General features: G+C 42.3%; 1 protein-coding gene across 1 annotated transcript in view; it reads left to right on the forward strand.

The window, feature by feature from the left end:
- The first annotated feature begins 1,150 nt into the window (after positions 1-1,150).
- Positions 1,151-26,934, forward strand: part of Itih2 (inter-alpha-trypsin inhibitor heavy chain 2) — a 30,724-nt gene continuing 4,940 nt past the window's right edge. The window contains exons 1-15 of the mRNA XM_069990312.1: positions 1,151-1,345; positions 3,308-3,382; positions 5,572-5,604; positions 7,353-7,522; positions 9,095-9,199; positions 11,752-11,914; positions 14,003-14,110; positions 15,058-15,186; positions 16,193-16,309; positions 19,102-19,270; positions 20,055-20,180; positions 22,097-22,278; positions 23,570-23,755; positions 24,333-24,472; positions 26,508-26,677. Of these exons, the coding sequence (XP_069846413.1) occupies positions 1,262-1,345; positions 3,308-3,382; positions 5,572-5,604; positions 7,353-7,522; positions 9,095-9,199; positions 11,752-11,914; positions 14,003-14,110; positions 15,058-15,186; positions 16,193-16,309; positions 19,102-19,270; positions 20,055-20,180; positions 22,097-22,278; positions 23,570-23,755; positions 24,333-24,472; positions 26,508-26,677 (1,957 nt within the window). The 5' untranslated portion in view covers positions 1,151-1,261. The remainder of the gene's footprint in view (positions 1,346-3,307; positions 3,383-5,571; positions 5,605-7,352; positions 7,523-9,094; positions 9,200-11,751; positions 11,915-14,002; positions 14,111-15,057; positions 15,187-16,192; positions 16,310-19,101; positions 19,271-20,054; positions 20,181-22,096; positions 22,279-23,569; positions 23,756-24,332; positions 24,473-26,507; positions 26,678-26,934) is intronic.

The following is a 26,934-nucleotide window of genomic DNA, read 5'->3' on the forward strand; positions in this document are numbered from 1 at the left end:
GGTATTTTACACTAGTTTCTGATATTGTTCATGAATACCTTAGGAACCATTCCTTTACTACCACAGCCTTTATCTGTGACTGTCCAGCAGCACTGTCAGAGTCCCTTAAGTAGGTCTGTGGTTTCTTGAACTGTGTGTTCCATCATCTGAACTACTCCCAAAGTGATCTTTGTAAAGTATAAATGTTTAAGTCTAGACACATGGCTTAAGCCTAGCAAAAATAAGGCCTTGAATTCAAATTCTACCCCAAGGCAGAGATTGATTCAGTCATGGTTTGAAGCCATTCCAGGCCCCTCCACAAAAAAAAAGTCAAGAGACTCCATCTCAGGAGAATAAGATGGATGGATGTAGTAGTGCATGTCTATCATCCCAGCTAGTAGGAGACTGAGATGAGGAGGAGTAGAGTTGCAGCCCAGCCTGGGAAAAACAAAAAGTTCACAGACTCCATCTCAACAAAAACAACTGAGTGTGATAGTGTGTCTCTCAGCCTATCATCCCAGCTACAGTGGAAAGCATAACTAGGAAGATGAAGGTCCAGGCTGGCCCAGACCAAAAAAAAGCACTATCTCAAAAATACCTGGAGCAAAAAAAAAAGGATGAATGTCTGGCTGAAATGGTAGAGCAGCTTCCTGCAAGCACAAAGCCCTGAGTTTAAAGAACATCTCCATTCTTTGTATGTAATGGTACTCAGTTAAGATGGAGGAAAATATTAACCACAAACTCTTTGCTCAGAAAACCATGTGTTTCTTCTCTTATTTTTTCCTAAATTTCTCCTGCTTTGACTTCAGCGAAAGAAACTGGTTTACAGAAACTTTTTCCTCTAGTGTTTTCTGTCTGGTTTTATTGCTCCAAGCATAGCTCCTCCTTTGATCCTTGAACATCGAGGATAATTATATTTAGGTTCCTGATTGTGACATCAGAAGAAAACCGAAAAGGCAAAATGTTAAACATAAAAAAAGGCACAAACATCTAACCCTCAATCGGACCCTGACTTCTCACCCTTCCACCCAGTGATGGCTCCTGGGTTTGCTGTTTGAATGACCTCTTGGTATTCCTTTCCACCCCCACAACACAAGTTTCAGCTCCAGAACAAATATTTGTCCTGGTGTTGAACAAAGTTAGAGAGCTTTACTTCTTTCTCTTCTTTTTAAAAATGAACTGTGCTCCTCTGCTGTTCCTTTGAACTTGGTTCAGTAGGAAGAGGAGTGCAATTCTCCCCAGACCATATGCTCCAGGGAACTTGGCACAGCTGCCCAGCAAAATGAAGCTACTCACATACTTTCTCATCTGGGTATTTCTTTTGGAAGTACAATCTTTTGAAATTCCCACAGATGGCCTTTCCGAAGTAAGTAGTTCCAGACAATTGCTTGCTGTTGGTTTAAGTTTGGGGTGGGGGGGTTGTTTGTTTGTTTGTTTGTTTTTGCCAGTCCTAGGGCTCCAACTCAGGGCTTGGGCACTGTCCCTGGGCTTCTTTTGTTCCAGGCTAGCATTCTACCACTTGAGCCACAGAGCCGCTTTCAGCTTTTTCTGTTTATGTGGTACTGAGGAATCAAACCAAGGGCTTCAAGCATGCTAGACATGTACTCTACCACTGAGTCACATTCCCAGCCCTGTTTTTGGTTTAAATATGGTCAGCGCATATGGTCATTGCAATTGGCATTCAATGAACTTGTTCTGTGGAGAATGGAAACGTGAGAGAATGTTCATCAGTGTACACATGTTTGCTGGCATAATCACTGGAATATATTTGCCTCTTAAAATGTTCACAGGTCTTGCATCAGAATTAAGTCAAGTTCCATAGTCAGACATCATACTGTAGCATTTATTGATGGTGCAAAGTTGCTATTCCTTGCTTGGAATGATAGGGCTGGGAAGGTGGCTCAGTGGTAGAGCGCTTGCCTTGCATGCATGAGGCCCTGGGTTTGATTCCTCAGCACAACATACACAGAAAAAAAAGCCAGAAGTGGCACTGTGGCTCAAGTGGTAGAGTGCTAGCCTTGAGCTGAAGAGCTGAGGGACAGTGCCCAGGCCCACAGTTCAGGCCCACGACTGGACCTCCCCCAAAAATTATGTGTGTCAAGCAACTAATGCAATGCATGGACTAGTACACTTTTAAGAACTACTAGTATGGTGAATAAATTAGTAAATTCTTAATAATCATTGATGAGCTGGTCACCAGTGGCTCATGCCTTTAATCCTAGCAACTCAGGAGGTTGAGATCTGAGGATTGTGGTTCAAAGGCAGCCTAGGCAGGAAAGACCATGAGATTCTTATCTCTAATTCTCCAATCAATCACCAGATAAAGCCAGAAGTGGAGCTGTGACTCAAGTATACCCAGGCCCTGAATTCACACCTTAGTATTGGCACGTAAAAAAATCATTGGTATTATGGTGATGAAGAAATATCCATCATGTTTTACTCAGCATCATTATCAAAGCACACTGTTTTTCCTACCTAAGTAAACAGTGATTAGTGTGATGAGGACATTTCAAATACTCCTATTAAAGGGGCAGGGGCCAGGTACCCCAGAATAAGCACCATGGAGTTCAAGGTCTCTACTTTGGATCCTCAGCCATACCAGTGGAAGAAGAGTCTTGGCTCAGGTCATTCTGAAAGTTATACATGAGCTACTTTTATAACAAAAAAAAAAAGAAGAAAGAAAGAAAATATATTTGTAGGACTATTCTAGCAAAAGTTAATAGCTGTGATACTTCAAGAATGGATTCCTTCCAAACATATCAAAATATGATATAGTGTGTTTTCAGGAGGAAAAAAACCTGTTCTGTTTAGAAGCTATCATCTGTTCCACATTATATATTCCAATACTTTGAAATCTATCACAGTGGGTAGGGACTTTCCTATAGAAGGCAAGACACTCCAATATGTTTGTAGTCTTAAAATCATTTCTAACTAGTTTTCTTTCTATAGCTACATTAAGGTAAAGGAGATAGATAGTTCATATTTGTCTAGGCCCACACTGCTAATGCCAACGTTCCTCTATCCAAATATTTCCCCATTCACTACTAATCACTCTGGGCTCTTTGTATTGTCTGATCATCTCCAAGGGGACATAAAAATAAATGTATGCATCTAACATATTTGAAGATGTGAATTTCCATTTATTCACTTCTGAGACCCAATTAATAAACATAAATTCATTGAAGAAAACTTTGTATAGAGACTGGGCTTGTTCGGGGGCAAAGGAAAGAATGTGAAATTGTTTCATGAATCATGAACACTACCAGTTACCTCTTTTCTTCTGGCTATTTTGTTGCAAAATAATACTCATCCAAAATTCCTTTTCAAGTTTGCAGAATATGAAGATCTGGTGGAACTGGCCCCAGGCAAATTTCAATTTGTGCCAGAGAACCGGAGGCATCAGGTAGGGTAAACTGCACTTCCCGACAGTAAAATACATGGAAGAAATCATGATTGAAGAAGTAAGAGAGCTATGGAGATATCTCTTACAAGATTTGCCTCCAGTGGCATTTCAGTCACTTGGAAATGTAAAAATAAAGTTTATTTCTGCAGACCTTTCTAGAAACTTCCAGACATAATGGCCACTTAAAAGATTCACCATCATATCATTTCCACACCCTCCCCCAAATGAAAGATTATGATGTTATTCTAGGACAGAAGTTTGGAGAGTTTTTCTTTGCCCAGACAGTCACTGTGGACATATATTGTCCTTCGTGGGGTCACTGTCTTGGGGAGCAGCTCAGAGAGCCCGTGGGGGAGACAGCATGGACAAGTCCCGGTGAGGAATGGGCTACATCCTCTGCACAGCCAGGAAGGCCTGACTGCTCCCCAGTGTCCACATACGGGGAAAGAAGGAATTCACCCACCTTCAACTCACCGCTGACTTATTTTGTCATTCAATATTTGACTTTCTAAAGTCCAGGCTTTTATAGATCAGCAATGTTAAAACACAACAGGAATGAAGATCTATGTCAGGTTCTTCACCCGGATGCGGGGGAGAGAATGTAGTCAGGCAGCTCGCATTCAGAAAGGGGGGGCAGTTCTAGACCTCTTGATGCTACATAGCACCCCTAAAGCCTGAACTCACCTCAAATCAGGCAAGCCTGAACCCTGCATTTTTAAAATATATTTATCGTTATTATCCTTAAGTAGTTGTGCAAAGGGGTTTCTAGTCAGCACGTCACTTTGTGAGTACAGTGGATTTTGCAACCCACTGGTCAATCACTCTTCAGTTGTTCACCTTCCAAAAGCAAGGTGATGCCACTGGTCCAGGCCCATGGGCGTTTACGTGGATAATCCCCAAATGGTGCTCAAGAGCAGAGAATCTTCCAGATGCCAGCCGCTGTGCTTAGCTGCAAGCTCCTCATGGCAGGAACACACTGATAGCCCTGCAGTCCTGAAGGAAACAGACAGCTCTTAACCAAGTCATCGCTCATGTAGAGTAGATAACCATAAAGCAATGTGGATGCTCTGAAGGAGAGAAAATGCTGCTATGGAAACAGAAAAGGAAGCTGACCTCATCAAGATGAGGTTTTAGGGAGAATTTCCCTGTGATCTGGAGGATGGGAAGGGGTTCACTACACAGGATCGGGGTGTAGAAGGGGCACTTCACTGTGAGAGCAGCAGTGCATGTAGAGTGAAATGTCAAGAGCTCTTCAACCAAACACAAAGCAAATCAGACAGAGAGACAGAAGGGAGTGCATGATGCTCAATACGACCTTGATTGAATGTCTTCATTTAAAACAATGTTTGTTTTAGAGCCAGGTGAGGTAGCTCACACCTGTGATCTTAGCTACTCCAGAGGCTTATGAATGATTTCAGTTGGAGGCTAGCCATTCATGAGACCTCATCTCAACAGAAAAGGCTGAGTTTGGTAAGGTGTTCCTGTCACCCTAGCTAGGGCAGGAAGCATAAATAGGAAGATTATGGTTCAAACTGGCCTGGGATAAAAGTAAGAGCCTGTATCAAAAATAACCAAAGGAAAAAAAAAAAGATGGGGCCATTTGGATTCTATCTACCACACATGAGGGAAATGATGCAACCTTTGTTTCTCTGGCTTGCTTCACATAATATCATTTGTTCCAGGTTTTTCTGTTTCCTAACAATTGGTACAATATCATTAACTGAAGTATAATAGACTATGGAGAGCCCAAGTGGTGAATTGAAATCCCTTTGTAGAACTACTTAAGAATAATACAATATGTAAAGTAATAATTTTAAGAATTTAAATGGGCTGGAGGCTTGGTTCAGTCAGCAAGGCACCTGCCTACCTAGCAGGAGGCCTTATGGAAACCCTAATTACACCAAGGAAAACAGAATAAAAATATTTGTTTTAGGATTGTATCATAGAGAGCCATATGCATGCAGTAAAAATTGTTGGATGAAGTCTGGAAGCAAAACAAAACAAAAATAGTTTTTGAGGATATTCCAAATAGTTTTCTGAAACTATTCACACATTTATTTCTTGGCTCCATTGGATGAACTATAGCTAAGTTATAGAAGGAAAACTTTTGGATTGAGAGAGTAGTTTTCTGCCCTGGAGATAATAAATACCATGCACATAACAAGTAACTCTCTGTCTTCCTTCCACAGAGAAGCCTTTCCGAAGAGTCAGGAGAAAAGATGGTACGTTTGCTTTGATTTTGTTACAGATTGATGTCTGAATGATTTTCCCGTTAACCATTACCTGAAAACCAATCTGGTTGTCTCCTTGTCTATGTCATTGAGAGTATTTACCTAGCTTTTGAAATACTCTTTGCTCAACTCTCTTTGGAAGTGTCACTAAAATTCAGCATTGAATGAGCAAAGTATTTGCAATCAGGTCAGATGAACCAAGAACTGCAAATGTCTTCTTTATTTTCTTCAGTTTTTCTGACAACATATGTATTTATTCCAGTATGACATTTTTTATTTAACATGGAGACTGAAAAAAAATTCCTGGAGCATCTCAGGTGCCTAAGATGGCCCAAGCAGGACTTCCTGTGGCCAGAGAATACATACAGGAAGTGGGTTATGTTATACTTCCTGCTCTGAACAGACAGGACCATCAGAGCTCATACTTAAGGGAGAAAAGAGCAAGTATATTAGCCTGGTTTTTATCTTAGCTTGGTTTTAACAATAATCTTAATACATGAATATAATGTACTTCAATCAAATCTGCCCTCTTCTATTACTTCTTCTCTTTCTTTCTTCCTTCCTCCTCTCACCACCTTTTTTACACTTTTTATTGGTTTTCATTGTGATAGTTTCTTTTTTCTTTTGGTAGCATTGGAGTTTGAACTCAGGGACTCAAGTTTATTAGGCTGGCCCTCTACCACTTGAGCCAGGCTCACAGCCCTTTTGTGCTTTAATTATTTTTCAGATGGAGTCTCATGAATTTGCCCAGGGCCAGCCTCAGACCATAATCCTTCTACCTATGCCTCCCATATAGCAGGAATTACGGACATATGCCTCCATACCAAGATTATTTGTTGAGATAGACTCAATAACTTTTATCAGAGCTTGTCTTATGCTATAATCCTCCTGATCTCTATTTCTTGAGGAATTAAAGTTGTGACCCACCATGCCTGACCTTATGATATTTTCATTTGTACATGCATATATATATAGTGTATCAATCATTTCCACTGCCCTATCACCTGACTGCTGATTTCTTCCCAACAGTCCTCCTTTCACAATAATTATTATTTTTAAATTTTTATTGCTATTACTACTTTAGGTCTAGATCTCATATATGACAGAAAATGTGTGATATTTGTCTTTTGAACTTAGTTTATATCACTCAGCATGAACCATAGTTTCATTGATTTACTGCAAGCAATATAATTTTATTCTTCTTTGTAGTTGAATAATGTTCCACTGTGTGTATGTATCACATGGCCTTTATCCATTTGTCAAAGAATTCAGCGTATTATGACTCAGAAAGCAGCTGGATTCTTGTGGTTCATGCCTGTAATCCTTGCTACTCAGGAGGCTGAGACCTGAGGATCACAGTTCAAAGTCAGTGGGACAGGAAAGCCCTTGAGAGTCTTATCTCTGGTTAACTACTAGAAAAGCTGGAAGTGGAGCTGTGACTCAACTGGTAAAGGACTAGCTTTGCACAAAAGAGCTCAAGGACAGCACTTAGGCCCTGAATTCAAGCTCCAGGACTGGCAAAAAAAAAGACTCAGGATGCTAAAAGGCATCACAAATTATTGCAAAATAATTTGCATTGTTACTAGGAATCAGGGGCAGCTTAATAGCACCTGAGCCATGTGTTTATCAGTGCCCTAGAATGGTTTGCGACAAATTCAATGTACTGTGGTTGACACCATATATATATGGTGCACTACATTTTCTCTGTGGGTACCATTATATTGTTTTTCCTCTTTCAGGAGGATGCCGATCAGGTAACACTTTACAGCTATAAAGTCCAGTCTACCATTACTTCTCGAATGGCCAACACCGTCATCCAGAGCAAACTGGTGAACCATTCTCCACAACCTCAGAATGTCGTGTTTGATGTTCAGATTCCCAAAGGAGCCTTCATCTCCAACTTCTCCATGTAAGTAACTCTACACAGAGCCTCTGTTAGAGTACATTAGACTTTGTCAGAGAACCACATAGACATCCAGATACAAAGAACAAAGAAAGGTTTATTGCCAGTGAAGGGATTGGCAAGACCCCTTCTCACAAGGGAGGAGTGAGAAGAAGTGCCAGCTATTATCTGAGGTGACCTATATAACCTACAGAAGCTGGGAGGGCCTAGGAAGTGGAGACCCCAGTGTGAGCTTGTGGACCAGGGGCTTCATGATGTCAGTCTAGGATTCATGGCTGCTGCCCAAGCAGTAGATAAGGGGCCCTGCAGCTGCCCAGACCTGAAGATCACTCTGAGGGACTCTTGCTGCCTTATTTGGTGGTAGCTGCCCACAGAGGAGTGCCATCTCAAGGTAAAGGGGGGCTGGAGGCTGATTATTTACTGCCTTTACTACATGGGCTTAGTGTTGCCTAGGAAGGGAGCATTCCAAGCTATGGAAGGGGGAAGGCTCTTGCTAAGCTATGGGAAGGGAGCTCAGTGGGCTAACAGCCCTGAACCGGGTAATGGTCTCCTCAATGATTCAAACACCCTCCTCATTAGCACTGACCTAAATCATCCACTGTTCTGGGGAAGGACAGGTCTTACTGCTTGAGACATACTGCCCTGTCTTAGTCAGCTGGTGCTGCTATGACTAATTACCACAAACTAGGTAGGTTTCAGCATTAAAAAGAAAAAAAAGATTTCTCATAGTTCTGGTGTTTGAAAAGCCCAAGGCCAAGAAGCTGACAGCCTCAGCTTTGGGGAGGATTCACTTCAGGATTCATGATAGCTGTCTTTGTGCTGCCCTCATATGGCGGAAGAGGGCAAGTGAGCTCTTGGCACACAGTCCTATTCATGAGGACCCTACGACTCTCATTACATGTTCTAATTACATGTTCTAACATGTTCTAACACCATAATATTGGGGGATAGATGTCAACAGATGAATTTTGGTGGGATACTTTCTGTCCTATACGTACCCCAGACTATGCTTAATTCTTAGTTCTCAAAGAATTATCTGATGAACCAAATATAAGTTGGCAAAGTAGTGACTCACCTGTACTTCTCCTAGTTATTGTAAAGGCATGCCTAAAGAAATTTGAGCGTTAAAATTTGAATATGAAAAAGGTTTAAACACAAACAATAATATATAAAGGGAAGTTTGTAGGGTGAGAACCAATGAATTACCTAACATCTTGCCAGTTCTGGGGCTTGAACTCATGACCTAAGCACTGTCTCTTATTTTTTGTATTCACAGCTAGCATTCTACCAGTGGAGCCCAGTTCCGCTTCTGGTTTTTTCCTGGTGAATTGAAGATTGGAGTTTCACAGATTTTCCTGCCTGGATTGGCTTTGAACTGTAGTTCTCAGATCTCAGCCTTCTGAGTAGCCATATTACAGCATAAGCCACTGACCCCAGGCTATTTTTCTCTTCTTATTTCTTATAGATACAAAGTGGCCATTGATCCGCTCATTAAGTCAGCCTTGTTGGATTGGTTGTTTGTTACTCATTCATTTTGCTGAGACTCCTGTTCTGATTGGCTACCTTATTGTTTTCCAGGACTGTGGATGGTACAACATTTACTAGTACCATTAAGGAGAAAACTGTGGGCCGAGCACTGTACTCACAAGCAAGAGCAAAAGGCAAAACAGCTGGATTGGTGAGGTAAGGGCTGGGTGAACAGGATTTGCCTTCTTACTTCCATGGCTGCTGCTCTTGCTATTCCATTTGCCCAACTAAAAGTAGGCAAGTGCCAGGTGCCGGTAGCTCCTGTTTGAATCCTAGCCACTCAGGAGACTGAGATCTGAGATCACGGTTCAAAGCCAGCCAAGACAGCAAAGCCCATGAGACTCTTATCTCCAATTAGCCACCAAAAAACCTGGAGCTGTGGCTCTAAGTGGTAAAGCACTAGCTTTGAACTCAGGGATAGCATCTAGGTCCTGAGTTCAAGCCCCAGGACTGGCTCCGAAAAAATAGCAAAAAGTAAAAAAGTAGGCATGAAATCTGAACAAATGCAACTTTCTCAGTCATATGGTAGAATCTGGTCCCACACTATGTCCTAAAAGACCTTGCTTTCCCCAATGGGCTTTGGGAGATCTCACACATGTTGCACTTACACTGATTGTCTCACAGGTAGATGCCTGCTCTGTAAATAAACTCTAGTCTGTTTTCAAAAAGTGTAAAGATAAACTGCAGAAATAGTGTGCTAGTGAGCTTGTCACAAAACAACACAGCCACAGAAGAAAGCTTGGGATATATTCTGATGCTTAATTCTTATTTTAATGCTTTAGTATTATTTCTTTATTTTATTTTATTTAAGAACATACTGTACAGAGGGGTTACAATTACATGGGCAGGATAATGCATACATTTCTTACCAAGCATTGCAGCCTCCTCCTTTGTTTACCCTTCACCTCCCGCTTTAGTATTATTTTTATTGGAATAGGGCCTTCTAAAGGATTACACTTAAGATTTGGCAGATTTTTTCCCTTTATAATATTACATACCACCCATCTCAAAAATAAATAAATAAAATTTTGAGTAAGAAGCTGTAAAGAATTTTTGACTTATTACTCCTTCCATTACTCATGTTCTGTCAAATTCTGTCTGGCTTTTTCTTCTTCATCTTTTCTTCTACACCTCCAGATTTACCTCTAGTAGTTCTTTTCATGTTATTTTATTCATTCATTTTTTTCATTCAGTCCATCAATAGAATTGCATCCAGTGTCAATGCTGTACCCAGTTACATTAGAGATGGCAGCCACACAGAAACAGACAACTGCTCATGGGGAAGAGAGAAAAGGTGACCTGGGTTACCGTTCGGATAGTGGACGAGGGCTAATATACACAGAGTATAAAAGACTATGGGAGCTCAGCATACAATTTTTAGGAGATCCAAGGCTGGGAAGGTGGCTCAGTGGTAGAGCGCTTGCCTTGCATGCATGAGGCCCTGGGTTCGATTCCTCAGCACCACATAAGCAAAAAGAAAAAAGCCAGAAGTGGCACTGTGGCTCAAGTGGTAGAGTGCTAGCCTTGAGCTGAAAAGCTGAGGGACAGTGCCGAGGCCCAGAGTTCAGGCCCCACGACGGGGAAAAAAAAAACAGTAACAATTTTTAGGAGATCCAGAAAACATCTTTGCACAGGCTGGATGTTTCAGCTAAGTCCAAATAGGTGCATGGGAATCAGCCAGATGGAGAAAAGGAAGAAAAATTCCAAGCAAAGAGAACATTCTAGACATGCTGCAAGGTCAAGCAGCCCTTACGTCTTCACAGAGCTCCTGGCTACCTCTCCCACCATTTCTACCACACCGTGTATTCATTTATTCATCCCACAAACATGGAATAGAGACTCTTCTGGATTTAACAGAAAATCTATAATTCACCTTCCAGCGCACTAAACTGAATCTACCACTCACCTTCCAGCTCAGACTGCAAACATGACTGCAGACCACTCCCACCTTCTTTCCCATCCTGACACTCACAGTACTTCCCTGATCCCAAACAGGCTGATTATGTACCATCCTGCCTGGATTATTTAGATTTTGTTTAAGCATTCATTGTTCATCCTAATCCTGCACTCACATTACTGTCGAATCCTGTTTCCTCTTCAAAGCCATAAACCTTCCAGATCAATAACCTCACAACTTTCAATACATAGTTATAACAAAAGACTTTATAGTACTCAGTTTCATGAAATAATAAGATTCTCCCTAAAACACTTGCAAAATATGTAAAGAATCTTTCAGTAAGTCTCAGAATAAAGTAAGGAAGCGGAATTCTCTTTGGAGGAAGGTAAACTTGGGGTTGATCCCTGGTGTTACACTTGGCTCACTGTGGGGTCCTGAGCAGGGTTCTCCTCCTCGGTGAGCCTGGCTTAGTATCATCTAAATAAAATGACAGTATCGATGCTCACCCCACAAAACTACTATGCGGGAGATGCAATAGGCTACTTCCTGGCAGAGTAGGGGCCAGTCAGTGGTAGCCTTTTCCAGATATCCCTCAAATCTGTAAGAAGCTCTAGAAAAGCTTCGATCAGGGAGGGAAAGTGACTGAAATTCCTGGTGGGATTAAACTTATCTAGAAATTGTACTTTTCTCTGGTGTACCTTGTTCGTGAAACACTGAGCAGGCCTGGTTACCTAGGATACAGACCTGTGTCTAGATGCTAGGACTCCATGTGGTCGCATGTTGATGATGTGGGGGTGGCTCTCGCACGTAGGAGCACCGCTCTTGATATGGAGAACTTCAAAACTGAAGTAAACGTCCTTCCTGGAGCCAAAGTACAGTTTGAACTTCATTACCAGGAAGTAAAATGGAGGAAGCTGGGATCTTACGAGCACAGGCTTCATCTACAGCCTGGCCGGCTAGCCAAACACTTGGAGGTGAGCCTGGGTTCCCAAAGTGATGCTGCAAGGGTGTGACATCCCATCACCCTATGGTTCCCAGCCTCAGTTTATACTTTCTGATCCTAACCACTACCAGTGGTGTTTGGTGTTCTTATCCCACCCACCTCCCAAATATATGGATATAGTAGACCGAAAAGATTTGGTTTGAGGTCAATCATATCGCTTTTTTGTAGATTCTGACACCAGCTTAACTCATCGCTGACTATAATAATATTGGCTAATATAATAAGGTACCAGGGATGCTGAAAAAAATTACCACCACAGAGCTGCATTATCTCCCAGTCCGAAGTCTGAATTGAAGGCATTAGCAGAGTCCCTATGATTTGCTCATAGATATAGACAATAAAAAAGGATGCATTAATTACAGTGAAATCTTAACTCCTATTTGAATTAGAATTCTTCACTTGTATCTTCTTAGCTGGCAATGGTGTATCTTGACCAGTGATTTTGTGGCCTTGTAAGTCTACTTTCTTCCTTCTTGATCATTTTGCTTCCGCTGAGTATCCTAAGTCTCCCTCAGTTTCCCCTTAGAAGAAGACTTGTTATTGGATTTAGGGACCAAAGGAAGATTCCATTTCCTTAGCTTACTTTTATTTCCCAAAACACCTTTTCCGAATAAGTTTGCATTCATAGGTCCTGTAGATTTGACAAGATATCTTTCAGGAGACTATTATTTAACCCATAACACTGACTAACAGTCGACTTTCTCCAAGTTTCTACTTTCTTATCAACAAAGAGACGAATATTTGCATTCCTTATTTATGAGTGAGATGGACTTAGGGACATAGTTGGAGAGCACCCATTAGTAAGATGGATTTATGGAAACAAGAGTTAAATGAATATTAAATTGTCTTCCCTAATTACCCCAACTATCTCCTAAAGATAGTTCCTTCGGGGCTGGAATAGAGCTCAGTGGCAAAGCACTTGCCTAGCAAGTGCAATGTCCTGGGTTCGATCCCCGGTACCAAAAAAGAAAAGACAAAAAAAAAGATAGGTGCAATTGTAATTCTAATTTGAAAATCTGCACACCTGATAAATCATATCATTTTATTCTCAAGGTATATGTAATTGAGCTCTTTTCTGGGCTTCTTATAACACATACTGTGCCTTTCTGTGAATTAATAAAGATGCTTTTCCTCCAGGCCAAGATGTCCCACACAGCTATGTAATTCTGGTTACTTTTCTAACAATGATAATGAATGTGTGCCAGTTAGTCACCCACATTGTCTTGCTCAATACTTATAATCCCTTGTAACCACGATGAGTCAGCCATTGCACCTGATGATGAGACCACACACACACACACACACACACACACACACACACACACACACACACACCTAATAACACAAAGAACTAAAAGGCCCAAGAAAATATTCATTTTTGACAGAACTACAGAGTAGATGTAGAGATGTAGAATAATTTAACAATAGCTTTCCTTTCTTTTCTTCTCTGACAACATGAAAGCGCCTATAAATAAAAACGGAATAGTATGAAGAAGAGTATATGATTCCATTTTTAGGTATTCCCAAAAACCCTGAAGGTGGACACCTGATAGGTGGAGAGGTGGGTGCATAAAAATAGAGTGGAAAAATAGAAAGAGACCCGCCTTGTGCTTCTAGAAGGGGGAGGTTTGTGGAGTGGCCTTGGTTTATAGCAACTTACTCTCTTGCAAGCTAACTCATTCCATAAGGCTTGACGACCCCATGACCTAACTCCCTAGTGTAAGGTGCCACCTCTTCAAGTCTCCAGCACTTGAACACTGCCATCAGCTCCCAGCACACGAGAGCTTCTGGGTTGCTCCCAAGTCATCCCAGAGAGGAAATGAGTCCTGAGGAGTGACACAGTAGAGTGCATGAGTTGCTGGAAATGGTAGAATCACAACCTGGGGAATTTAAAGAACTTCCAGGATGATATAGAACATAAAGAATTTCCCAGAATGCTACAGAATCATGCTGAACAGACTCGGTGATGATAAAACCATCAGAGGAGGTACCAGTAGTTGTACTGCTTAAAGACTTAAAGACCTTTAAAGCCGCAGCTTATTTTCTTTCTCACCTCCAGGCAAACGTGTGGATTATTGAACCTCAGGGAATAAGATTTCTTCATGTTCCTGACACTTTTGATGGCCATTTCGATGGTGTTCCAGTCATATCTAAAGGGGCCCAGAAGGTACCATAAATACTCCATGTTTCCACCCATCTAAGTGGCCATTAGCTGCTGGCCTCTGGTCTCCCTTGTGACCTGGCATTGGACTGAGGGCACTTGCTCTATGAACAGTGGTCCATAAGCAGAGGCTAGACTTTCCACTCAACATATAAAATAACTCCCATTGTTTCATTCCATTAGATCAATGACTATACTACTGACCAGCACCTAGAGCCTGCCTCACAGATTCATGGTGACTCTTTATGACTCATAGCAAGAAATACTCAGTTTAATTCTCTTGACCTTCCTGGCCAATCACAAGCAACTAGGGAGATGTCAAACTCCTCTAAGAACCTTTTACAGATTCTTTTCAGAGCCAGGAGCCTTCTCTTCCTGGCAGAAAGGCGACATTCTCTGAAATCTCTTTTTAAAAGGCCTGATGCCTAGCAAACAACATCACAGCCTGGCACAGTTTCTTCTCAAAAGCCTTGGCTCTTCTACACATGGTAGATTAAGCTCACAGTCCTAGCTACTTGGAAGACAGAGGGTGGGAGTATAGTGGTTCTAGGCCAGCCTCGGCAAGATGTTGACAAGACCCCTTCAACTAATGAAACTCTGAGTTTAGTGCTAAGTACCATTATCTCGCTACATGAGAAGTATAAATAGGAGGATTGCAGTTCAGGCTAGTCCAGGCATAAATGCAAGACCAACATGAAAAATAACTAAAGGAAAAGAGAAATAAGGATATAACTCAAGGACTTAGAGTACCTGCCTTGCGAGCACAAGGTCCTGAGTTTAAACCTCAGTACTGAAAAATAATGGGGGTGGGGAGCTACTTGTGTGAGTGGATAGATGCACAGTGCCCACAAGGAAATCCCTCTTACCTGTGCAGAAGCAGGTGAGGCTACCACGCTCCCCTGCTGGCAAGGGCTGGACGCAAAGACCAATTTCTGATGCTCTGTTCCTTCCAGGCACATGTCTCTTTCAAGCCAACAATAGAACAGCAAAGAAAATGCCCCAACTGCTCAGAGACAGCAGTAGATGGGGAACTGGTGGTGATGTACGATGTGAACAGAGAAGAGAAGGCTGGAGAGCTTGAGGTGAGTGTGAACAGACTCATGTGAGCTACCACACTGAAGCCCAGAGACTCCTGCTTTCTAGCCACAAGGCCAGTGTCATGGCTCCACAGAAGAAACTCCACACAGATTTCTCTGGTCTGCCACTAGGCATCATCTTTTATGTCAGGAAAAGCTAGGTAAAGGTTCACGGGGTCTCATGCTAATCTATTTTCTCTCTCTCTGTAACAGAATCTATGTGTTTCCACAGGGATGAAGGATAGAGACGAAATAGTAGAGGCCACAGCCACACAGCCTATAGCTGGGGATTGTAGTGTCCTGGACAGAGTAGGAGGAAAAATTAGGCAAGCCAATTTTTAGAAGACAAAAAAGAGACAGAAATCTAGCGGGATGGCCTCCCACTAACTTCAAGAAAAATGCAGATTCTCTTGTGTTCTGACTTTTCACCTCATCTCTTGAGTTCTATGGCCTCATCTTGTTGGAGCATCAATAGAGCCCCAAGAGTACCTTGTTCTCCCAACACTGGAATCTTCCTCCCCACTCCTATTCGAGCCCTCTGCCACAATGGCAGGCTGACTCCAAGCTCATGCTCAGATTCCAATGTAGAAGCCATTTCTTTGGGGACGCCTTCCCATCTGAGGGAGATACTTGTCCTTTGGTCTCTGGGAGCCCTTTACTTTGCTAATCATGACACTAAAGACCTTTCCTGATCAGTATCACCACTGGCCGTGAGTCCCACAGGGATGAGAACTTTGCCTGACTTGTAGTGGGTTAGCAGAGCACCCAGCACTCTATGGGCGGGATAGAGCGGAGGATCGAGGAAACTGGTGGGAAAAAGGCCCAAACCTCCGGAGGAGAGGAACACGAAGGAACGGCAGAAGGGGGATCAGGATGTGTACCCAACTTCCACCCCTGCTCTTGGCTTCAGAAGCCTTGTGTCTCTGTTTCCCATCAGCCACCTCTCCTCTTATAGTTCCCTACCCGTAAACATTCATTGTGATCTGACTCACATGTACGTTCTATTTTCCAGATATTTAATGGATATTTTGTCCACTTCTTTGCTCCCGAGAACCTGGACCCAATTCCCAAAAACATCCTCTTCGTCATTGACGTTAGTGGCTCCATGTGGGGAATCAAGATGAAACAAGTAAGTGACCTGGCTTGCAAGGGTAGGTGGGACTCGCGCCTTCTTTTGATCCCCTCCATCTTGTCCCCCACCCCCACCTTATAGTAACAGGGATTAAACTCAGGGCCTTGGACTTGCTAGGCAAGCACTCCACTACTTGATCCGTGCCTCTAGTTCTTTTGCTTTTTTAGTTCGCTTTTCAGGTAGTGTCTTGAGCTAAGTTGGCCTGTGCCATCCTTGAACCATGATCTCTGGCTCCAGAGTAGCTGGACTTACAGGCATGAGTTACCATACACAGCCCTTGGATTCCTTCTTAACAATGCAATAATATCAGAGAGGAGGTGGGGGAGGGAGAGGAAGAGAGGGGGAGAAAAATACATTGAGAACCATGAGAGACACTTTGAGGGAACGACTATTTTAAACGAATGTGTGAAGGAACTAGGTGATTTAATTTGAAATCCTTCGGGAAATATTTGGAAAGCAAGAAGCAAGCATGCAGGTATCTAGAAGGCTGCAAGGACAGCCAGTTCACTGGGCCTGAGTCAGATATGTGACAGGCAGGGACAAATAACAGCAAATAACAGGAAGTTAGACAGTGGAGGAAAGCTATAGAAAATGGGACTTGAGAAGGAAGAGGTAGGGAAAATCCTGCAAAGCCTCCTGGGTCACATTCAGAACTCTGGCTTTTTATTCAGAGATAAACAGAGAATTTTACGAGGATTTGAATGAAGGAAGGGCATGACAGGTGAAGAGTTTATGCGTGTGACATGTGCCAAGTGGTCTCCAGCTGCTATATTGAAAAGAGGCTGGTGGTCTCCACAGCGTATCCCAACACACCTTGGTAAAAAGTTAGGGAGACTCCATCTTTTGTTGTTGGTGGTTGGTTGGTTGTGCGGCTTGACCTCACACTGGGCACTGTCCCTGAGCTCTTTGTGCTCAAGGCTAGAGCTCTACCACTTTGAGCAACAGCATCACTTCTGGTTTTCTGGTGGTTAATTGGAGATATGGAGATAAGAGTCTCAAGGACTATTTTGGCTTGGCTGCCTCTGAATCCTGATCCTGAGATCCCAGCCTTCTAAGTAGCTAGGATTAGAGGCATGAGCCACCAGCACCCAGCTGAGACAGCATCTTAATTAGTAAGTCAGCTGTGGTTGTATGAACCTATGATCCTAGCTATGTGGAAGGCTATAGATAAGAGGTTCAAGGTTTGAGGCCAGCCCAGCCAAGAACTCAGCCCTACCTAAAGAAAAACTAAAGCAAAAACAGGAGGGGCTTGCCCTGAGTTCAAACTCCAGTACAACTAAAACATGATAGCTTGGATCATGATTTGCAGGCATGCATATGGTATGGTTGAATTTTGTAATCTGTTTTGAAAGTAAACATTTTCTTTAGGATTGGCTGTGAGTTAAGAGGACAAAGAGTAGAAAGATGCACTTAGGATTTTACTTTGAACAGTTGGAAGGATAGAGTTTGCCAGTGATTAGCAGAGCCAAGGACAGCCAGGCACCAGTGGCTCATGCCTGTAATCCTAGCTATTCAGGAGGCTGAGATCTGAGGATCATGGTTCAAAGCCAGCCCGGGCAGAAAAGTCTGTGAGACTCTTATCTCCAATAAACCACCAGAAAACAGAAAGTGGCTCTGTGGCTCAAAACAAGGGAAGGACAATGGTAGAGAGTAATGAGAAGCTAATGAAAGGACTAATAAAGACACAGGAAGACACTGTACTAAGGAGACAGTGAGCCATGGGCCAAATGCTGAAGATGGGTGAATCTGATGAGAAGTCCACAGTGCTTGGCGACTTCAAGGTCATTAATGACCTTAACAAGGATGGTTGCAGTGGAACAATGAGAATGAATGCAAGAGAAAATTTAAGAGACACTGAAGCAATTTATTTCAAGGAATTGATTGAAAGGGAAGCTAGAAAATGCAGAAAGGAGGTACAAATGAAGTTCTTAGAAAGGTGAGAAATCACAGCCTGTTTTATGCTTATGGAAATGACCCAATAGAAGAGGGAGATTTAAGGGGTGAAGGTCAGTTACAGGAACTATGGTCTCATTCGATGCCAGGGAATAGAGTCCAGTTTGCAGTAGGTGATTTTGCAGTCAGTAGAAATACCGCTTGATGCTCTATACTATCTAGCAACAGGGAAAAGGAAATACTGGCTGATTGGCTTTTATGGTAGGAGGAGTTTATGGAAATTTATGTCTGATTCCTTGAGCTTTTTCAGTGGAGTAGGAGTTGAGGTCATCAGCTAAAGTAGAGGAAAAGAGAGGTGGTCAGTGTCTAGACAAAGAAGACAAGAAAGGGTAGTTTATGGCAGTGATAGTGGCATACAACCTGGTGTGTCTTGTCTTTGGGAAGCTGAGGAAGGGGAATCATGAGGACAGTACAATCGTGAGTTCCAGGACAACCTGAGCTACATAGGGAGACCCCATTTCTAAGCAATAGATATGCATCTCTCAAAGGTGAGAGATGCATAGATAGATAGATAGATAGATAGATAGATAGATAGTAATTTAAGACAATGAGTAGATGGACTTGAGAATGTTTGTGATCCTTAAACTAGGATTCATCAAACTGATAGTACATAACAAAATCAGACAATAAAATATAAGTCTCCAAAAGTCCATTTATATGTTCATCATAGAAAAGGGATATGTCTGTGTTGACTGAGGTGGATGGAAGAGGTGTTCTTGAAGTTAATATTGAGTCAATACTTGGGGGATGGCAAAAGTAATTAATGGTTCTCCTAGATTGTGTGCCAACTTAAGAGTTTATGGAATGAGACCCTTGTTTATTCTCCTTTGCAATAGACGGTGGAAGCGATGAAGACAATACTGGATGACCTAAGAGCTGAAGACCAATTCTCTGTGGTTGATTTCAATCACAATGTTCGAACCTGGAGAAACGACTTAGTTCCAGCTACTAAAACACAAATTGCAGATGCCAAGCGATATATTGAAAAAATCCATCCAGTTGGAGGTGAGCAAGTATGGCCTAAAGCCCAATGGGAAACGTTCATGCAGTTCAAATCTTAAAAATCATTACTGGAGATGAATACTATGACCTATACCTCTAATTCTAGCCCCAGAAGAGTCTAGATAACAGGATCACAGTCTATGCTGGTCCCTGGCCAAAAAAACATGTGAGACCCTATCCAAAAAAGAGCTAAAGCAAAAAGGGGTTGGAGACATGACGGAGTGTTTGCCTAGCAAATATGAGGCTGAGTTCAAATCCTGGTACTACCAAAAAGAACCATTATCCTTTACAACTATGGGTTTTGCCAGTCTGCAGTGATCTACACTAAATAATATATTTATTGTGGAGTACTGAACACTGTTTATGGAGAAAGTCCAGTCTACCATTCCAACCTTTTACAAAAAAAAGGCTGAGTAAAACATGATGATGATGATCATCATTCATCATCATCATCATCATCATCATCATCATCATCATCATCATCATCATCATCATTATCATTGTCTTCTTTTTACTTGTATCACCTAAAATGTACCTGTACCTTTGAATTTGGTGTTTTGTTTTGAAAGGCTTAGTTTTCTCTACTGGGACACTTAAAATAATTTACTGCATAGAGGGATCTTGATCAGGCAGAGCAAAATTTGCATCACTTGGAAAGCAATACAGTGATTTCAACATTGAATAAGTTGTGCATCCATAACTACCTGACAGACAAACCTGAATCTAAGAGGTAATTACGTGTGTGAAAGGAAAGCCTGTGCAATAATACATTGTATTACTTCTCCAGGCACAAATATCAATGAAGCACTCCTGAGAGCAATCTTCATTTTGAACGAAGCCAACAATATGGGATTGTTGGACCCGAACTCAGTTTCTCTGATCATTTTAGTTTCTGATGGAGATCCGACAGTGGGCAAGTATCACTTCATATTTCTCTTGACAAAGATTTTCACTGGTGCTTCTTAAAAAACATATTTTGCTTATGTGGAAACTCTAATGCCATTTTCTCGAGTTTGTAAGACTATTCTAAGCCCTTCCTTCCTACAGGAAGTCCCCTGACCTGGAAGCAATCCTCACTCCCCCCTCCCCCAAGTGAGTCCTCAGGTACTTTCAATGGTGCTTTCCAGTGTCTCAATTTCCCCTCCAAGATACAGGGAAAAGTTGAGTTTGAATTCTACGCATGAGATGTGAGAACTGCTAATGCACACTGGTGTAAGGCATTGATTTTCTCAGCTATAGGTATATGGAAAAATGGAGTTTATAAGAATGACAAATATGTGTTCCAGCCCTCCTAAGGGTACCTCCAGAGGCCACAATATCACATTTTCTCTTGTTTTCCATTTCTCCTTGTTGCAGCTAGAGACACAACCACTGTGTGACACACCTTTAAGTGAATCATTGTTCTTACCCTTACGCCAGTTTCTTATTCACATCCTAATTGGGTTCAAACTCTCCCACGTTTGGTTTTCTGCTTTTATTTTTGTGTAGTTTATTTGTGTCCTTATGCTAATAAATGTAAGTACAAGTGGAGTAGATTGTGTTGGACTGTCTCCCCTGTGCCTGTCACAGCTAAACAGAACAGCCTGGCAGACTCTAACTAACAACACACCCAAAGTTGGAGAAAGACCAAAGCAACCATTTTATTAATAGTGAGACAGATAGTTAATATGTATTTGCTGTAGACTCGATGTTTTCTCCCTCAGATTAGATAACTTTTAAAATTCTACTTTGGAATAAAATCATATGAAAGGAAATATGATAGCCGGCACCCATGGTTCACACCTGTAATCTTAACTACTCAGGAGGCTGAGATATGAGGATCAAGGTTTGAAGCCAGCCCAGGCAGGAAAGTCCATGAGACTCTTATCTCCAATTAATCGTAGAAAAAAGCTGGAAGTGGCACTGTGGCTCAAGTGGTAGACTTCTAGTCTTGAGCGAAAATGATATGAGGGAGGGCACCCAAACCCAGAGTTCAAGCCCCAGGATCAGGGGCAGGGAGAGGAGGAGGGAATGATACCTATTCTCACTCTTATCCCTTCTTATTCATCCAGTTTCTGTCCTAGAGTGAGTCATTGGTTATGTCTCTAGAGATAAGTCATGCATTGCTGTATTGCTCTATAGACACATTTGCACATATATGTTTATGTGCACATAATGCCTGTGCACATGTGCATGTGTACATAGAAATGCATTCTAGAAATATACTATGTTTCCTCCTCTTTGAAAGATGTCTTTGAGTGCTAGTTGCAGTGATGCATGCTTGAAATACTAGAGGGAGGATTTTTACTTCAATGGCAGCCTTGAGCAAAAAAGCTCAGAGACAGCACCCAGGTCCTGAGTTCAAGCCCTAGGACCAATAGAAGAAGAAAAAAAGGAGGAGGAGGAGGAGGAGGAGGAGGAGGAGGAGGAGGAGGAGGAGGAGGAGGAGGAGGAGGAGGAGGAGGAGCAGTAGCAGGAGCAGGAGCAGTAGCAGGAGCAGGAGCAGGAGCAGGAGGAATCTTTGTAATCATTCAGTATAAATACATAAAAATTGTTGTGTTCTTACTAACCACATGGTATTGCACTGTTTAAATGTAAATTGTTTTAATATGGTGCTATTCCCAAATGACATATGCCATGTTTGCCATTGCCCATACTTCACTTTGTCATGTATGAGTGCATTTATAAAAATTCTTAGAAGTTGAGTTATTGAATCAAAAGGCAAATGCACTTTTAATTTTGATCAATTATTGTTTTTGCTATATTACCTTTTCTGGATTTTCTTAAAACTTGATAATAGTAGTTCTGTAGTTCCTTATTTTTTTTTCTTTCTGTCACCCCCAACTTTAGGTGAACTAAAACTTTCCAAAATTCAAAAAAATGTAAAGCAGAACATGCAAGACAATATCTCCTTATTCAGTTTGGGGATAGGATTTGATGTTGACTATGATTTTTTGAAGCGACTGTCTAATGATAATCGTGGAATTGCCCAAAGAATTTATGGTAACCAGGATACATCCTCCCAGCTTAAGGTAATAGTTTTTCTGGTGTTTCCCCCCTTACTAGAAATTACTGAAGTGCCCAAATCCTAAAGGAGACAGCTAAGTTTAATTCAAATGTGTTAGTATTTCAGCCATGGCCAAGGAAGTCTTCAAGTCCTTTCTTACTCATTTCCCTCCATTCTTGTATTTGTGCACTACAAGTCTACTGGAGGCAGCAAAGCAGACCAGGGCACAGGCTTCCCTAGTCCTGAACCAACAGGTCTCTCCATTCCCACACAGCAGTTGCTCTTCCTGCTATGATGACTACTTGCTTACTCTTCACAATGCATTGGATATTGTGTGTGTGTGTGTGTGTGTGTGTGTGTGTGTGTGTGTGTGTGTGTGTGTGCATGGGTGTGGGTGTGCCAGTAATGGGTCTTGAACTGAAGTCCTGTAGGCTGTCCCTTAGCTTTTTCCATTTAAGACTATACCATTTAAGCCACAGATCCACTTCTTGGTTTTTTGTTTTTTGTTTTTTTTGGTAGTTAATTGGAGTTAAGAATCTTACATGGGGCTGGGAAGGTGGCTCGGTGGTAGAGTGCTTGCCTTACCTGCATGAGGCCCTGGGTTCAATTCCTCTAGCACCACATAAGCCAAAAAAGCCAAAAAAGCCAGAAGTGGCACTGTGGCTCAAGTGGTAGAGCGCTAGCCTTGAGCTGAAGAGTTCAGGCACAGCGCTCAGGCCCAGAGTTTAGGCCCCATGACCAGAAAAAAAAATTCACAAACTTTTCTGCCTGGGCTGGCTTCCAACTATGATCCTCAGATCTCAGCTTCCTGAGTATCTAGGATTACAGGCGTGAGCCACTGGTACCCCATGGATATCCTTTTAAAAATCATGTAATATAGACTGAACTGTGGCCTCTCAGTTTTCTTAATCAGGAAAGGTTCAAATTACTTGGTTAAACTGAACAAGAAAACAAGCTCAATGCCAAGGACCCTATATCAACCTGAGGATCCATAGAACATAATGTTCTGACTCAGGGAACCACAGCCCAGCTGACTTATCTTTATGAGTAGCCATGAGTTTTTCATGCTGACCATAACAGAAAGGAAAAAACACTTGGCCCTTAAATCATAAATCACTTCTCAACAACTCTGTCTCTGAGGAGTTTTTCACTTAGGTATCAAGAGTATTTTTCCTTGTCTTAGAAACCCATGAGAATAAACAAATAGCTATTTACCAAGCATGTGAAAACCCTGAGAAGATTGTGTAGAGCTACAAAGTGGTATGAAAATAATTCACTTTTCTGCATGTCCTTTCTCCCCCTTTTTTAAATTGTAGAAATTCTACAACCAGGTCTCTACTCCCCTGCTCCGGAATGTTCAGTTCAACTACCCCTCCCCGCCCATCACTGATGTGACACAGAACAGTTTCCACAACTACTTTGGAGGTTCCGAAATTGTAGTGACGGGGAAATTTGAGCCAAATAAGTTGGAGCAACTACAGAGCATCATCACAGCTACTTCGGTACCTCTGCTTTTCTGCTTCTTCTGAAAATACTAACCAGCCCCTAGGATCCTGCATGTTAACAAGCCAATCCTCTGTGTGCCCAGAGTCCTATGTGTGCAGAACGGACCCCACAGGAGAGAAGGAATGAGAATACTCTCTGCCATCTTCCTAATTCCTCTGTAAACTCTCACTTTTACACCCACCTCCCAGCCTAGCCTCGGAGCTATGTCTTAATTCCCCAGAAAAACCTCTTCCCCATCTCCTCCTCAAAGGATAGTGTTCTAAGTCACTCACAACTGGTACCAGAAATGTGAATTCAGGGCTGGTAAGGTGGCTTAGTGGTAGAGCACTTGCCTTGCATGCCTGAGGCCCTGGGTTCGATTCCTTAGCACCACATAAGCAAAAAGAAAAAAAGCCGGAAGTGGTGCTGTGGCTCAAGTGGTAGAGCACTACTAGCCTTGAGCTGAAGAGCTGAGGGACAGCGCCCAGGCCCAGAGTTCAGACCCCACAACCAGACCCCCCCCAAAAAAAGAAATGTGAATTGATGAACTATAGTTCACCTTGATGTTCTTCCATGGAACCTTCCATCCTCCAGGCTAGCACAGACTTAGTCCTGGAAACCCTGGCCCAGATGGATGACTTGGAGGATTTTCTGTCGAAAGACAAGCATGCAGATCCCAACTTCACCAAGAAATTGTGGGCCTACCTCACAATCAATCAGCTGCTGGCAGAGAGGTAAGGAAGGAAAGCAAATATTCCTCTCGGATATTTGACATGAGACATGGAGAGTCTGGAACCCAGAGAGGCAGTGATTAATGTAGGGTTTGCATTACTAATGTTCACTGCTCCCCAGAACTGCAGCTAAAACTGGGTTAACTCATTTAACCTGGATACAAGGTCTGTGGGGCACACGAATTTTAAGTGTACAGTTTAATGGATGGTTGTGTATGTGTAGCCTATGCAGCCACACTTCAATCCAGACATAGAATCAGGGTCTTTTTCCCCTTCCTCTATTTCCAGTGGGAACCATTCTTCTGATGTCTGTCATCATCCGATAGTTTTGCCTATACTAATTTTCACATATTTCACTCAATATGGTGTCACGAGATTCATCCACATGACCGTGCATACTGGAAGTTCTTTTGCATTTATTCTTGGGAGCAGGTTACTGCCCAAATAGAAAATATAGTCATGTGATTCTGATGTCCCTTAAGGAAGGTCACCACTAGCTTCCAAGCAAGCTGCATCTCAGCTCTAACATAAGAATTGCAACACTAGAGTAGTGTATAGTTTCTTGTCCACTTGCCTTGGAATTATATGGGGATGTCTGATAGAAATCACCATTCTCAAGCCCCACTCCACTTAAGAGATCAGAGTCTTGGTGAGATGGAGCAAGGTCATCTGAACTAGCTGGGAGGAAATGAGATACTATTGTATAGTCGGGCTCACAGAGAAAATCCCTGATGTCAAGAAGATTATAAGATATACACAGGGCTGTAAGCTGTGGCTTTGAAGTGTGCAGGACTATCTCTGCTCCTGGACAGAGGAACACTGGAAGTGTTTAAAAGCATAGCGCAAACTACTTCAGGAATTAAATATTGATTTTCTCAAAGCCCTCTGAAACGATCAGTGGCTTCCTGGAGCTCAGGAAAGTGGGTGATAAATAGGTGTAACATAATACTTTTAGGGTAGTGAAACTATGAGATACCACAGAGGTGGATATTTGGCAACCTGCATTTGTCCAATCGCAGGAAATGTACAACTCCTAGAGGAACCCTGATGTAAGCTATTGACTTGTGTGCTAATGCCTAAGCGCCAACTGTAACAAATGTACCATGCTGGTGTGGGACACCCACAGTCAGGAAGGCTATGCATGGGGTATTTAGAAATTAGCTTAGAACCTTCTGCTCAATTTCACTGTGAACCTACATCTGCTGTGGTGCATATATATATATATATATATATATATATATATATGTAACATAATATACAATATATAATTATATGTAACATAGTATATTATATATTACATATATAATTATATAATAGCTCATTTATTTTATATATATAATATCTGTCATCCTAGCTATGTGGGAGGCTGAGATTCTGAGGATCAGAGTTCTAGGCAAGCCTGGGAAAAAGAAATGATGAGATCCCATCTCAAAAAAAAGAGCAAAAAGAGGAAGTGGGGCTGAGGCTCAAGTGGTAGAGCACTGGTCCACAGCTGAAGAGATGGGGGACAACACCCAGGCCCAGAGTTCAGGACCCACAACCAAAAAAGAAAAAAGAAAAAAGAAAAAGTGAGAAGTGGCACTGTGGCTCAAGTGGTAGAGCGCTAGCCTTGAGCTGAAGAGCTGAGGGACAGCGCCCAGGCCCAGAGTTCAGGCCCCACAACCAAACCAAAAAAAACAAAAAAACAAACAAAAAAAAGAGCAAAAAGATCTGGGTGCATGGCTCACAGAAGAGCACCTAACAAACACAAAGCCCTGAGTTCTAACCCCAGTACTGCCATAATAATGATGATGATGATGATGATGATGATGATGATGATGATGATGATGATGATGATGAACCATCCCCTTGAGACTGCATAGCTAAATGAAATGCTGCTCTTACTGAAGGCAGTTAGCTCTGGTTCCTTCTCACCTGCAGTATTCCCTGCTCTCTGGCCGACTCCTGGGGGAACACTGGAAATGCACCTGATAAGTCCGACACCAGAGTTCACCTTGAATGTAATGATGTTCTATTATGTCTTCCTTCCTGAATGCAGAAGCCTGGCTCCGACAGCTGCAGCCAAAAGGAAAATTACCAAAGCCATCCTGCAGATGTCTCTGGAACACCATATTGTGACGCCCCTCACGTCAATGGTGATTGAGAACGATGCCGGGGACGAGCGCATGCTGGCCGATGCCCCTCCTCAGGACCATTCCTGCTGCTCAGGTGGGCGTGCTCAGGTGGGAGGAGCAACAGGCAACAGCACCGGGCTGCTTGCTGGCTGCTTCTTTTGCTCTTTCTCTCAACAGTACTGAAGCTTGAACTCGGGACCCCTTCCCTTGCTAGGCTGCTGCTCTACAGCTCAGTCGTGCCTCCATCTCTGTGTGTCCACGGTTACTTTTTTAGAATTGGGTCTCAGTGCCCTCCTGAGTTTGTACTTGAGCCAAACTCCATCCACTTTAAGCTTCCAGTGATTGATTGCT

This window comes from Dipodomys merriami, unplaced genomic scaffold (assembly GCF_024711535.1).
Source record: "Dipodomys merriami isolate MVZ:Mamm:240054 unplaced genomic scaffold, mDipMer1.0.p SCAF_4, whole genome shotgun sequence".
NCBI classification, from domain to species: domain Eukaryota; kingdom Metazoa; phylum Chordata; class Mammalia; order Rodentia; family Heteromyidae; genus Dipodomys; species Dipodomys merriami.